The following is a 15,732-nucleotide window of genomic DNA, read 5'->3' as shown; positions in this document are numbered from 1 at the left end:
CACACACTGACTCGACTGCTCAGAGACAATAAAAAGAAATTTCATATCAGTGTTTATAATGTTTAACATACTATGGTATGTGTATCCAAGCCTTTTTGATTTGTTTACATCTTTCGATCTTGATGTATCTTTACTTCTAACATGAAAGTGTTTCAGTGGGGATTTCCAACTGAGCTACACCCTTTCCATGCACCAGCCCTGAATATATGTTTGCTTATTTGGAGAATGAAGCAGACCTCTTGCAAATGGGCATGGGGGGAGGGGGGATGAGTGGAACGTGGGGTGGTGAGTGGTCTTTAGGGGTGCTGCTTTACATCACCAAGAGGGTAACAGTCTCTTTGGGACACTGGCGGGGGGAGCGGGAGGTTAGTTCCTCCCTCTAAACATCTGGTTCCCGATAAAGATCAACAAATGAGAATGCATCTCGCTAATTAGGGCCCTAACAGCATCACTGACATCTGAAGATAGCCAATCAACTGCTGGTCCCAGAGTGGTGCTACAGAAACAAGCAAGTTTACAGATGCATACACACTGCCCAGAGGGAGGGATCGGGGGGTTTTAGTAGGGGTGTGTGTCTGTATGTGTGTGTGTGTGGTTGAATGTACATGCGGGTAGATCAAAATGTCGAACATTTCGCACGCAATATTTCCAAGTGAGCCTGATTCGACATCCATAAAATCATTTCAGTGTTTGAAGTGTAACATGGAGCTGACTGATGGTCACTTGTCTATTGGACTGGACGTGTGAGTCATTTGCCGTGTCCCCGCACACAAGTTATTTGGCAAGGAAAATCTCCTTTTTGGAGCATTTAGTGAAAATTTTTTTAAATTGCAGCAACGGATTTAAAGAACAGTTGTGATGAGTTTTTTTTTTATCATGTCAAGTAGTCAGTATGCAAAGAAAATATACCCCGCCATGTATATTTTTTCATATAAAAAGAGACGAGTCTTAACAGAGAGCAGCCGCATGAGTAGACTGAGGTGGGATCAGAATTCCCCAGTAGATGGAGCCAAGATGGAGTAGCTTTCAGCTCTAAAAATGTCTTATCGAACAGGTTCGATACTGCCGACAGCTTTAGGGGCCCTAATGTTCCCAGGAGTTATGGCTTCTCATTGAGCAGTGCAGACAAACTGAGCATTCATTCCAGTTTCTGAAAAGAGCCCAATGAAATACATTCAAAAGAAATATGAAAGCATTTCACCTCCCTCTTGCCTATCTTTCAGCCCGTCCCCCCCTTCTTTTCTCACTTCCTCGCCTTCTCTTTCTCTCTTCTCTCCCACTTGGTCTCTCTTTTGCCTTTGATTCATGGCGTGTAGCACTGGCATATTCATAATCAAACAGACCTGACACTCCACATCCTCCCTCAGTGGGAACGCCGACGGCTGCGGCAGGAACTTTACACTCGGCCGTCACTCCTAATCAGCCACACCCAACACCCGACTCCACCGCCATCCATCAGCCATCAGTCCTTCTCTCTCCGGACTCTGTTTTGCCTTTTCTTACTTTCTTGTTTGCACGCTTTTTTTCCTCCCTCTTTGTCTCTCTTTCTTCCATTCCCCCTCCCCACCCCCCCTCCTCTATCATCTAGTCCTTCATCATGCTTCTTCTCCAATTCTCGTGCTCTGTTTCTTTTCCCTCAGTCTCCTCGATCTTGGCGTGAAGCCTGAGAGTGACAGGGGGTGAAAGCAGGAGATGGAATGTCAAAGTCGGAGCAGGGCTCTGGTGGAGGACCCGAATCACCATTGATTTGTTGCCTTATTGAAATAAGAAAGAGAAACAGGCTGAAAATTCAATACAGGCAAAATAATGCAAATGTGTGAGTCTGCTAAAAAAAAGAAAACTTTGTAAGGGTGTGTGTGTGTGTGCGTGTTTGTGTGTGTGCGTGTGCGTGTGTGTGTGCGTGTGTGTGTGTGTGTGTGTGTGTGTGTGTGTGAGATGGCCTGTCAAGCCCTGCGGCCTACTGAGACCCCTGCCCCTCCCTCTCCTCCTCCCTCTAGTTCTCCCTTCACTCCCCCTCCAGCCCCCCGCTCCTCCCCCATCCCGCCCCTCTCAGCACAGCGATATCATTATTACCCGTGTCTGGCCCTTGATCAGTAATGTCAACATCTTTCATATTGACGAATGTGCTGTCTGCCCGCATTGTGCACAGAATGGTTTACAGCCCGGCAGTGGACATGAATCACTCCTCTGCCACACACACACACAAACACGCACACACAGACAGATACACACTAAGCATGTGCAATCACATGCAACGGACATGCCTGTAAGCACACACATTTTGCACACACACAAATACATTACAGGAACATTCCTCACTCTCTCACACAAATATATTTTCCGTTTTTTACACACACTGAAGGTAGTTAATCAACTACGACCACCATGCAGCTCATAGTTTCTCATTCATATACATACATGAGCGCACATACACACACGGATATCTCCCCGGAGAGTATCCGATGAAAGTAAAGGTTCAGCTTCATTAGCAGATTGGCTGCAGTCCTCCTATGTGCGTGTGCGTGTGTGTTTATCTGCCTACTGTACATGCATGTTTGGAACAGAACAAGCAATGGCTTAATTTAACATTCACAGCTGCACACCTGCTCGCCACTAACCATGAATGGAAGCGAACTGGTTTTCATTTTTCGGCAAAGTTATGAATCAGTTTCCAGTGTTCTTGTCATGCACATACAGGAATTTGACCTTGTGATGTATCAATTATTCATGAGCGTCATAATGAGAATTCTCCTTCGGCACTTGTTTGACTTTTCAACTGTTTTTTGCCTGTAAACAAGACTCATTACTCAAACGATGTGAGCGAATCTATATAGAAAGTAGGTTCTCTATTAAGAAAAATCCATAACTCTTTGGCTTATGTGCTTAATGTAAAGAATGTGGGATTTCTGTGCTTCTTAGGTATTGTCAGTTTTTGCATTTTTATTGCATCTGGCAATCAGAAACCAAAACACGCTGAATGTGTTGTCTCAAAATCTTGTTTATGAAAAGTCAGATTTCATTTCTTCTTAGCTGACATGGCCCCTCACTCTGTCCTTCCTTTTTCCTATCTCTTCAGATGACTGCAATCGAGAACATGGCAGAGAAGCTGGAAACGTTTGGCTCCTTGAAGCCAGAGCCTGGTGACCTGCTGCGCTCGGTTCCCTCCATGTTTGACTTCAGAGCTCCGCCCTCGGCGCTTCCCGACACGCTACTGCGCAAGGGAAAGGAGCGCTACACATGCAGGTAACTAAAGCCCCTAGTTTGGCTTGTATTTTTCACTTTTAAGTCAGTCATAAATTATTTTTTTAATAGTTTTTAGTAGTCTCTGCAGTTTTTCTTTCTTTTTCCTTTCTCAGAATATTTTCTTGTAAATCTTGTCTGAGACTGGTGTGCGTTTTGTGGGTAGTTTTTTGTTTTTATATGGTTGTGTTTTAGTGAGAACACATTGCAGTAAGAATTCCTGTTCTTTTTTTGGAAGCACTTAAAAATTGCAAAATGTTATGTACTCCTTTATAGATACTGTGGAAAAATATTCCCTCGCTCTGCCAACCTGACACGCCACCTGAGGACTCACACAGGAGAGCAACCGTATAGGTAAGAGCATTTTTTACGGGCTCCTCGTGTTTTTTTACTTTGCGATTGTATCCCTCAACCTATCCTTACTTAGCTCTAAAAGTCTCCAGGCACATAATTGTCCAGTCAAAAATCCGATTTGCACCATAGCCGATTAACACCCCATGAAAAAGAGCTGCTTTTCTCCCCTCACACATATGAGTGAAAGCAGGGCACACACTTTCACACAGTGTACTCTGAGCCACACATACAGACAGCACAACTCGTTTGTTAACAGCATGTGGATGTTTTCCCAGGGATTTCTTGTCTACAGTTAGAACAGAGTTTATGTGTATTTTCTTATGCCATTAAAGGCCTGGAATAATTATACTACTGCTAAACAATTTGCCTGATGAAAAATGGCGTCCATCGCCTGGGTGAAAGGGGAGGTTTGGGGGGATTTGGGTTGTTGAGGAGCACAGGCAGATGTCCACACCCGGCAGCTGTGGTCACAGAGTGATCTACAACAACTTTGGCTACTCCAAATAGAGGCTTACATCCCATCTAAACAGTTATTCCCATCTTATTCCAGAAATCGTGGTTAAAAAAATAGTAATTTTAGCTCTTAGTGATTATTTTTTTTCCATTTTGGAAGCTTTGTTTAAAGGCTCCCCTTTCTGCTCCTATCAGCCCAGCAGATTTTTCCAGGTGCATCTGAAGTACTAGTTACAATACAACAGTGGTCCAGTACCCATGCAAAAATTAATTCTGAAGACTTACTACATTTGGATGCCTCGGTGCTTGGCTTTGTAGTTACTAAGGTAGAGGAATTTTGGCCCAAAGTTCGGAAGGGGCCTGCTGACCACAGGGGAGAGAGAAAGACAGATGCAGGCCTCTACTGCCCCAGCCTGATAGCCTGCACTCTACATGCTGGCATGCCATTAAAGATCACCGCCTTTTATTGTAATTTTTTGTGGAGATAACCGGGGGGGAGGGTTCCTGAGGGACAGCCAATCGAGCGAGCTAATTCCACAAGAAGAAAAGATGTAATCTTCTCGTATAATTTTGCATGAAGAAACTTGGCAGGAGCTCCTAATTTTTGCAGGGCTCAAACCAAATCTGTTGCGTGCTTATTTTGTGAGAGAAGAATGCAATTTTATTGCGCTGGCTGGAGATAAGAGGCAGAGCTGTTTCACCTTAAACAAGCTCCTCCATCATGTCTGGGACTGTGGGACTGCTGGGACTGTCTGTATGAGCATGTGTGTGTGTGTGTGTGTGTGTGTGTGTGTGTGTGTGTGTGTGTGTGTGTGTGTGTGTGTGTGTGTGGTGTCCTACATTATGTATCCCATTATGTTTCCCCACATAACAAACCGCAGGTTCCTGATTCATTATGCAGTACAGTTGTATTTATGACCAGCGGCATGTGCGTTTTGATGTTTTCTTCATTTAATTACTGAGCTAAACGAAAGGCATTTACTTTCTTTCTGCAGGTGTAAGTACTGTGACCGCTCCTTCAGCATCTCCTCCAACCTACAGCGTCACATTCGCAACATCCACAACAAGGAGAAGCCGTTTAAGTGCCACCTGTGCGACCGCTGCTTCGGTCAGCAGACAAACCTGGATCGCCACCTCAAAAAGCACGAGAACGGCAATCTGTCAGGTGTGTAGCAAGTTTTGTAGACCGTGGACATATATATATATATATATATATATATATATATATATATACATATATATATATATATATATATATATATATATATATATATATTGTAATAAGATACAATAATCAAGCTACTTTTTCTTTTTTTTTCTTTCCGTATTATCAGAGAAAATGAGAGCAGCATTTGCTGACTCCTTAGATTCATCAATCATTCCACTGCATAGCATAAAACAAAATATACTCCTGATCGAGAGAATCTCAGAGGCTGAGAAATTAAATTATATAAATCTGTCATCGACCTCTGCAACAACAGCACAAAATATTTTTGAATGAGCTGCTTTCATCAGCAGCACAGCTCACAGCTTATGGGTTGAGAGGTTGCATCACTCTGACTCTGAATCAGCAGAACGAGCAGTGACACCTGGCCAGGAGCCGACGGCAGCGGGCCTAAGAGGAGGTCGCCACTTAATCAGACACAATGAGCAATCCATCAAATGCAAATCAATTATCTGTCAAGCTTTCCTTTTTTCGGCATTAAATAATATATTCCCCCCACTCAACACAAAACACAAACACTATGGACTAATAATACTTTGTAGAAAAATTCTTTCTCCACAGTTTATATAATAAAACCATAGCGTCTTAAGCTTTCGGCTTTTGTATCATTACTAGCATTCAGTGGGGCCAAGTATACTCAGATGTCACATAAATTTATTTTAAACTGTCTTAAGGTCTCAAAAAATGACAAATAGAGTGAAGAATCCATATCCATTCATACAAGCACTTTCTTTTTCTATACAAAGTGCGACTTGGGGTTCAGTAACTTGCCCATGGATACAGCCAGGGATCAAACCCCCATCCTTCTAAAGCACGATTCATATTTTCCTCAGTGATGTAATGTAGATACAGATACAGATGTCACACTGACAGACTGACAAACAAAACATGTCTTTTACGGCATACTTTCATCCTTAAAACAGTTTGGGGGCATCAAGTTCAAACACATGATGACTGGAATGTATTTTCTTTCTATAGGAACTGCAATGTCGTCCCCACAGTCTGAACTGGACAGCAGCAGCGCCATACTGGATGACAAAGAGGACTCTTATTTCAACGAAATAAGAAATTTTATCAGCAACACAAGCCAGAACCAGACATCACCGGACCCCTCAGAGGAAGGGTGAGAGCAGCTTTATGTGGTGATACGTGCCCGTCTTTCCTCCTATTTCTACTTCTACAAGGAGATGGTTGTTTCTTGGCCTGGAGGGCCCGAGCTGATTCAAAAATAAATAATTAAAAGATAGGGAAAAAACAGATGAAGGGTGATCTTTTGAAAAGATACTGGTAAATCTACATTAGATTGAATATGTATTAACTGTGTGGGATTTACACACACACACAAAATATATATACAATAATGTGTCGACCACTATCCACCATTTTTAGACATCCAATTTCATACCTTCCAGCCAGGCTTTGTTAATAACAATCGCATCATTTTGGGGGGTCTGGAGTAAAGAACTCTTATCTGCGATGACATTTAAGATTTGGAAAAGTGAGCAAGCTCTTTAAATCAATTGCCTCTTGACCACATGTAGGAAAAGATATCAATATACATGCAACTTCATCTGGGCTTTATGCAAACAAATTCTTGTAGCTGTGATCAGATCGGATAACAGTTGCGAGGTCTACTCTGGTCCCTGAGTTTGTTTTCACGCGCCCCATGTTGGTTTGATCACTGGAGGCCCGATAGAGATCTCGCAGACTAGCTCGTGATTGAGCAGAAGGCCTGTGAGAGCAGGGCCGAGCGGTAGAGTGTCAGAGGGACGGGAGGCAGGAGGGGTAGTGCAGCAGTTAGAGGACCACATCTGGAACCAACATGTCTGCCTACAGGAAGAGGGTAGAGGGGGTGGGGTCAAAGGGTCGGCTTGTGTTTCCTTTTAAAGTGCTGCACTGCTGACTGCTTCTGATAGATACTTTATCCCCAGCAAATTACCACGTTTGAAAGCGTAATTAGCGAATCTGTTTTCTTAATCACAGAGTTCTCACTCCCTCTTTTGGAGCTAGTTCTTCCTTGCAGCCCTGAATACCACCTGAACTCTCCACTCTGACGAGAACACTGCTGACGGTACAACATTATCAGTTCCTGAAATCTGAGACAAAACGACGCAAATCCTTTTTGTGCTAAAATCGAATACGGTGTAATTACCTCTCTCCCCCTCTCAAACGTATCCCTTTTAAATCCAGTGCGGCTATGCTGTTTATAAGCATTCTATAATTATGTGGTGTTGTGCTTGATGTGTTGTGTTTCCTATGAATCTCCTTCTCCCCCGTTCAATTTTCAGTCCCCTTCTCTGAATCCTTTGTGCAAGAAATGGCATATTTGGGAGCTGACGAAAGATGTCCCAGAGTGTAATTAGTGAATCAGTCTTAATGTGGTTCCAGATGATTTACCAAATGGCGGTTTCCTGTGGCACTGAAACAGAGGGACAGATTAAGACTCAGGCAGTTTGGATAGCTGGCCTTTTCCCTCTCCACAGGGATAGAGGAATGGGCTGGTTGGCAGCGCTCTCATAACTCTCCCACCAAATGGGGCTGTCAGCTAAATATTTTGCCTATTAGATGAATACGAGATAGTAGGGAAAATAAACAAGGAGAGAGGCAGAGCACTCCATTTAAGTGCTGCAATGATCAACCCAGTGCTGCTGTGCCCAAAGGGGCCTCAAAGCCTTGATGACAAATGGGATTCCGGCTCTGCTCAATTCCAGCTGCCCTGTTCTGCATCACATCAGTTCATCTACAAACACTGGAAGAATTCCTTAATCACACTGCATATTTTCTCAAAAACAGAATGAGTATATGAATAACATAATTCAGCCAACAGGGTGGATGTTTCATTTCTTCAACCTTAAATGCCTACTGCATTGAACAAGCCTCATGAACTAATGTTCCTGATCTGCAGGCTAAATGGCGGTCCATTTGAAGAAGAAAAGCCACTGATGGCCAGCCATAGGTCACATGACCTGGAAGATGAGGAAGCGGAAGAGTTAGGTGCGGATGAAGAAGAAGGGGAGGAGCCTAGCAACACCCCTGAAAAATCAGAAAGCAAGGTGCTCCAAAGCGACCTCGATGATCCCATCATACAAGACGAAATGGACTTGAGTGAGCCAAATGACTTGAATCTCAGCTGTAAAACTTCTCCAAGGAGGTAATTTGACACAAGGTTGCAGCTCCAAAACAAAATGCATCACTTTAAATACGATGCTTTGAAGTCAAAAGTATCCTGGCAGCTTTTAACTGATGTTTGCCATGACTTTCAGGTATAAAGACGAGGAGGAGCAGAGCAGCTACTCAGCCTTGGATCACATCCATCGCTTTACTGAAATGCGCAAGCTGGACGAGAGCGAACTGAGTGACGGAGATGGGGATGGGGATGAGGAGGACGGCTCATTTGGTTCCCCATCTCTGACTGAGGCAGTCAAACAGCCGCTCTTTAGGAAATCAAAGTCTCAGGTAGATAAAGATGCGCGCGCGCGCACACACACACACACACACACACACACACACGCGCGCGCGCGTACGCTTAGATACAGACAATCCATATACACGATTATCTGCAGTGTACTTAATGTTTTTTATGTAAATAATATAGTAAATTGTAATCCACCCCTTACTCCTTCAGGCTTATGCCATGATGCTGTCCCTGGCTGAAAAGGACACTCTTCACCCAGCTACCCACACCCCAGCCACCATGTGGCACAGTCTGGCACGGGCTGCCGCTGAATCCAGTGCCATCCAATCCCTCAGCCATGTATGATGACACCTCTTTGCACCTACCTTTTCAGCTCTCAACCCGACCCTGATCCACCTATGGCACTGGCAGTCCACTGCAGGGGCTATTTTGCAGGAATCCCTGATTGTCCACAGAGTGACTGCTGAGCAGGAACCACAGCCCACCCGACTGCTGAGTGAGGCGCCTTACCCCCAAAACACGGCAACTGCCCATGCAAAATCCATCCCAACCCAAGCCCCCCCCCCAAAAAAAATATTCCTCCAGCAGATAGAGAGCAAAAATGTCCCTCTGAGACCCTAAAATTGATTTGTTACATTGACACCAACCAGGATGTGGTGAAAATAATAATGCTAAAGTAATAATAGCCGTATTTATTCTTCTGAATTTCTATGTTTTGCACAGCAAAGGCAGCTGAAAGTTGTGGGAAGTGGATATGCTGATTTGTCGTCACTCGACTGAATTTTCTGGCCGGCACATACAAAGCAAGAAGAACATTTTACACCGAGAGTAACGCTGGTGGCGTCTAAGACAGCTGGTTTCAGCCTAGCATGTTTCACAGTGTGTAAAGCATAAGAACCAGAACGAGAATTCCCTTTGAACCCCCGGAGAGATCAACAGGTGTTTCCCATGAATACATGATGATAAAACATTAAAAGGTCGGGCGAGCAACCTCGGTTCAGATGAAAATCGTTCCATGTAAGGATAGCACTGGCGGTGCTTTAATATCACTGAACTGAAGTACAAACATAAGATAGCGATTGCTCAACTAAAATCAGGCCAGTCTCCCATCTGCATCTTTCACAGCTGTGTGTGTCTGCACAATCATAGCACTGTACACAAGTGTCTGACAACTGTTGTCCACTGCACTCCATCCTGCCCACCTGCGATGTCTGTGAAAGGATATAAATAGATTGTCTGTTTAGTGGAAGAGAAGAAAACACGACGATTTTTTTGCTTTGTTTTGTTTTGTTTAATTTACTGAAATAAGTATCCAGTGCTGAAGTTAACTGTTGTTCTGTCGAGGACATAAGTCTTTTTCAAAGCCCTTGAATCCATCCTAGTCCACCAACAATACCACTAAATAGCCCGAATGCTAGTTGTTAGCTACTCCATGCTTGTGTGTCTTTCATTTTTAGACAATCACGATTTTGTTTTTCATTTTGGTTTCTGTTGGTGTTGTTGTTGTTATTTGCTGTTGTATTTTGAGAATTGTATTTATTTCTTGGCAAACTGTAGTTTGTTTACTGAATAGCACTGCTCTTAGCCCGGGCAAGGGGGAGATTCCCAGCCGGGCCAATCCCACAGTTCAATGGGGTTTGTAGATTACATTTGAGGGCCGGATAGTATTAAAACATACAATTCACTCCTTATTCTACTAATGAAATCAGTTGATGAATAGATATTACTTAGGGGTTTTTTCTATGACAATTTATTGATTCAAATGTAAAAAAAAAAAAAAAGAAAAAAAAGAAAAGAAAAAAAAGAAAAACAGTATAAGGAATTAATAATAAAAAAGCCAGGTATAATTTCTTCATAAGCGCATGATTGGTCTGATAAGATCTGTATCTGACATTTTCTACGGTTGTCTGCAAGCTTGTGTGATGTTCGGTTCATGTTAATCCCTTGTGCCAAACTTATGATAAATAACAGATTAATTTCATTTATTTTCCCGTTTTGAGGGACCAGATTTTTCTTTTTTTTTTTTGGTTTGTTTATTTGTTTTTTGTCGTTGTTTTTGTTTATAATCGACTTTAAAAAGTAATCAGCAAGTTGAGGTACTTTGTTTTAATGCTTTCTACAATGTAACTGTTATGCATTTCAATTCAATACTGTGGGAGGAACAACTAAGAAATAAAGGACTACAATGTGGATTGACATGTTTTCGTTTCTCTCTTTATTACTCCAGAAAATAATTTTACTCGCTCTTTGTCCGTCCATCTCCCTCGCGCCTCCTCGCTCCATACAGTCCTTCTGGCTGCCCATCATTTTGACCCACGTCAAAATTTATACTAAGAGACAAGAGTCAGAACACCACCTGGCGCTTTCTTCTGGCGCTCCCATGGCCTCCAAGAGCGAGGGAGAGTCTGAACTCTGGTCCTCTTTATTTTTTTTTGAGGCCTTGGCTCACAAAGTGACGGAGATGCAGAGAAAAGGCTGGAGAGGGCTTGAATGTGGTAGTGGGAGCGGAGGCAGGAATGTGTCCTCTCTATTTGTGTCCGTTTGTGGGGCATGATGGATGAGGTGGGTAGATGTGATGACCTGGCTCATCGCTCAAACACTCAATAAGAGTCCCATCCTGCAGCAGGCCTCCCCATCCGGCACCCCCCTGCCCCCGTCACTGCTTGCTGCCAGCCAACGTGGGCGGACATTGTGGCTGGGAGGGTTGGAGGTTTAGTGGCCCCATTGTCCAGCGAGTAGCTCAAGTGGGGGGTTGGAGAATTGGGCATGACAGTGAAGATGGCTGGCGCTGACACTCTACATTTACAGTGCTCTTGGCACCCTAATGGATGGGTTGTTTTTCTAAGGCCCATCGTCAGCCCTCTGGGCTCTGTGGGGTGCCCAACTTTGACGAGGTCATAGTGGGTCACGCTGCATTGATGAGGTCAGTATGGGTCGTCCAGCTTTGATGAGGTCAGCGGTAGTGATCTTGCAAGCTAGGAACATAATGAAGTGACATGATATTGGTCTTGAGTATGGGTTGTGCCATCTGCACTATTGGGGACTCATTCAAGCTTATCTGACAACGGAAGTTTGTCAGCAACCAGAACACATTTGTATCTGCTGATCCAATTAAAAAAAAAGAAACTTTGAATCATTTGGAAACTGAAAAACTGACTGAGTCAGAAAATATGAATATTTACAGCTTTTTACTCACTTCTGCCAAAACCACCACCATAAGGTTAGTGAAAGTCAACCAAAGCAGTCAAGTTGTTGGCCTCAAAGCCAAAATAATGACCTGAATAAAACTATAAAGCTCTCTGGAGCTCACGGGGAACTTCAGAGCAGGATTTGAATTCTGTCTGCTTACACTTACAAAACATTTCTTTTACATTGTTCATAGTCACTGGTATCCTTTCTTAAAACAGCTTTTGTGTGCCCCCTTCACATCACCCTGGTGTTATATATGCTGCTGAAATGGCAGATATCGCATAAAAAAAAGCAATGTCTTAAGAGGCTTACTAATTAGTTACTAAGAGACTTACTAAGTGAATTAAAAATATATATGCATCAAGTTCAGAGATAATTCCAATCAATTTGCATGAGTTCAGAAAGGCAATGATGCACACTTCTGCAGGTGCAATAGAGGAAACTGCTAAACAACAGTTACACCTTGACTGCATCTGGCAACTAACTTTGCTGCAGCATTAAGCCACCAGAACCTCAGAGGTCTTGCCCCCGCTGCTATTCAAATTGCCCATGTAATTACATCACCTACATAAAAAGTTCCCCTAGACAAAAGTCCAAAGGCACTGGCTCTGGAAAGAGCACCAAAATATTATGAATGGACAGCACAGTGTATAGTTCCATTGTTCGTGGGCAGCGGAGTGACACAAGGGTGTGTTTGGCACTGGCGTGTGCACTGGTTTGATCAGTGTTGATTGGAACATGCCAGTGTCACCCATGTGTCCACTCACACTTAATCAACACACTGGGACGAGCCGCTGCCGTCATTAACCCACACCTTCTCATAAAGGGCTCAGTGTGTATCCGTGTGTGGCTGGCAAGGCCCTGGATGAATGTGTGTGTAAGTGTGTGTTTAAACAGCTAAGGAAGTGAGACAGAAGAGTGTACATTAGTCACTGCAATCAGTTTTAGTTAAATGTGAGAAGTGTGTGTGTTTCTGTTTCGCAGGGTTTAGGCCCTTAAGGTGCTGTGCCACTACAGTGTGTGTGTAGTCTGGTGGGCACTCTGTGGGCAGTGCTTCGTGGGGCTCAGAGCCACTCAGCTAATGGGGCATCTGGCACAGCCTCAGAATCCATCAGGCCTCATTACAGCTCCTGTTCAGCCACCGTCCTCTTTTTACCCCCTCCTATCTTCCCCTCCTTCTTTCGCTCCTCACCCTCAACCCTTTTTTCCTTTCCTTTTCCACCCGTCCATGCAGTCAGCCCCGTGTGGTGTGCAGTTGCCCTGCTCCGCTTGCTGGAACATACATCACACCCTCAGAGAGAGAGAGCGAGAGAGAGAGACCATCACAGCTGGCAGCTCTCACATTGATTGACTTGGCACCCATGCTGACTCAGACACCAAGGGAAACATTGCAGAGAAGGAGACACGGAGGGGTGTGGGAGTGTATCCTTCAGGGAGGAATGAGGGGCTGGTATGGAGGGACACTAAAGCTAACAGCTGGCCAAAGTGTGTTTCTGAGTGTGTGCTTGTGTGTGTGTTTGAGTGGGGAGACACCGCAAACCACCTCATCAACTTTCTGTTGTGTTTACAGTTACGGTAGCGCGTCCTCTGTCTATGTCCCATGTGTGTACAGGACAACCAAACCAATTCCTCACTACTTGTTCTTCTTCTTCTCTCTTGGAAAGCAGCAGAGTTTAAGGTTGTGGTTTCATTACGCTGTTCGTTTTTCTCCCTGGAGGCTACGGGCCATTAGTGTTATTGATGGACACTCAGTAGAGTCCCGAGGAACAGACCGAGACAAAGCAGCCCAGCCGTGCACATGGTTTTAATATGACGAGTCTAATCAGGATAGGCGTGGTGGCAGAACCACTTGAGGCCTGCTATTGAAATCATCTCCTCTCTTGCTCATGGATTAGATTAGAGGCTATCGGCTCCATTGTTGAAGGACTGGGCATGCATATTTTGGTTTTGGTACTTCTGGAGTCACTTAAACATAAAATGTTTGTAGCACAAAATTGACAATATATGCTGACATTAATTAGCATACAGCATGATCCATTCATTTATGTGCACTCACTTGAATTAGAGTTCTGTCAAAGTTCTTTTCTGTGCTGAGCTCCCCCCAGTGGTGGAAGTAGCAATGTGCACCTACCTGCAAAATTTGGGTTTAAAAACTCTCCCAGTTAATTAAATAAACTTCAAATATAGTGAGTGTCTAGTTAGAGCAAGTGATAACATAAATTCTGCTGAAAGACAAAAAAAAAAAAAAAAAAAAAAAAAAAGAGTCATCCTTTCTTCAGGCTTGTAGTCAAACAAGCCGACATATCTAAACCAAAGATACGCTCTTTACACCACGCGCCCCCAGAGTGTGGGAGAGTTTCTTGATACAAATCTTTTTTACATCCCCGACATTTAAGATTTATTTTTTCAGGCAGCAACCAAACAAATGGTGCAGGACGTGTTGAAATGATTTCCCCTTCACTCTTTTATCTGAGCAGACAGCTTTGTCAGCTGGAGTTCAAAACACTGTGGCCTTCTGGGAGATCTGGTTCAACGCAGAGGGGCAGAAATTATCTCTGGGACGTGAAGCTATGGCAGCAAAGTGATAGAATCTCTCTTGCAAAGAGTGGCGTATGCTTAATTACAGCGAAAAAGTACCCGTGATGCGATCTTACCTTTTACGGACTATTTCATCGACAGTTTCCTCCAGCCCTCTCTTTTTCTCGCTCCCTGATAAGCCAGCATGCGTGCAACAGCGGGGCATTTTGTGTTCGCTCATAAAGTCTTTCTGCACAAAGGCCATGCTTTATTCATTTACTTGCAATGGAACAAAAGTGTCCTTTGAAATTCTGGCACTCTCAAAAAGCTTTTCATATCTCAAATCATGCAAAAGAAAACCAAAACAAAAAAACAAGGACGCTGAAACATACTGTATCAATGCAATATCAGTCCTAGAAGAGCCAAGCCTCTGCACAACAGCGTGGTAAGCATCTCTTGTTTGTAGCCATTTAGATTAGATATTTTGCCATGCCAGTCCCTCATTTACGGTGCTGCTCGCCCAGCGTGCTGCTGTGGAGAGGCTGATACGGTGGTGCAGCGGCCACCCAGAGCTCGGTGGATGGATGGCCTCTCTGGGCGTGTTTGACTGGAAACAGGTGTGTGTCATCTGAAGATGAAGGCCCAGCCGATAAACATTATTGGAGAACATCTGCTGCTTGTCACAACATGGGGCGAGCAGGAGCGCGCCGCCATCCATCAGCCTCACTGGAGAGTGAGTGTTTAGGGTGGGGTGGGGGGAGAGTCCCCTGGTACTGAGCTCACTCACCTATCACTCAACCCAGGACATCCTGGATATAGGGTGCATGCATGGTCCAGGCACCTGCCCGCCAGTGCCGGACCACAGCCGCCGTTGGCCAACGGGAGAGAAAACGCTCCAGTGGACATGAAAAATGCCTCAGGGAGAGTGCACTTGCTCTCTGATGCTGACACACACACACACACACACACACACACACACACACACACACACACACACACACACACACACCTTAACACTCAGCTCAGGTAACCCACCGTTTACTATCAGGAAGGCAGGCATGGCCTTAATGCTTGACCCTGCCCAGGCTGATGATGAGAGATGTCTGGTAGTTGCCTTGCTCAAATTTGCACACTGACACACACAAACACACTAAGAGCCACATGATCCCATAGCTCTCAATGACAGCTGAAACCTCCACCCATACCTTACTGCCCTCCCACCCCCAAACCCCCAGCCCACACAACTTAGGGATCACAAAAATCAATACCATGCAACGCTGCGTTCATAGCACACATTACAAAAAAAATAGATGGTTAGTTAAAGGAAATGTCCACAGAT

At 44.2% G+C, this 15,732-nt stretch overlaps 1 protein-coding gene across 13 annotated transcripts in view; it reads left to right on the top strand.

Moving 5' to 3' along the window:
- mecom (MDS1 and EVI1 complex locus) overlaps positions 1-10,883 on the top strand; it is a 125,872-nt gene extending 114,989 nt beyond the window's left edge. For all 13 annotated transcript variants that reach the window (XM_085245433.1, XM_085245428.1, XM_085245426.1 and 10 more), the window contains 7 exons: positions 3,077-3,243; positions 3,517-3,594; positions 5,043-5,212; positions 6,251-6,395; positions 8,178-8,423; positions 8,536-8,728; positions 8,898-10,883. In XM_085245433.1, the coding sequence (XP_085101559.1) occupies positions 3,077-3,243; positions 3,517-3,594; positions 5,043-5,212; positions 6,251-6,395; positions 8,178-8,423; positions 8,536-8,728; positions 8,898-9,032 (1,134 nt within the window). In that variant the 3' untranslated portion in view covers positions 9,033-10,883. The remainder of the gene's footprint in view (positions 1-3,076; positions 3,244-3,516; positions 3,595-5,042; positions 5,213-6,250; positions 6,396-8,177; positions 8,424-8,535; positions 8,729-8,897) is intronic.
- Positions 10,884-15,732: the final 4,849 nt, after the last annotated feature.

The sequence above is a fragment of the Mchenga conophoros genome, linkage group LG14, assembly GCF_057382185.1.
Source record: "Mchenga conophoros isolate Kocher_MC1m ecotype Shallow Benthic linkage group LG14, M_conophoros_male_GT1.1, whole genome shotgun sequence".
NCBI lineage: Eukaryota > Metazoa > Chordata > Actinopteri > Cichliformes > Cichlidae > Mchenga > Mchenga conophoros.
This window is presented reverse-complemented; position numbering and strand designations above follow the sequence as displayed.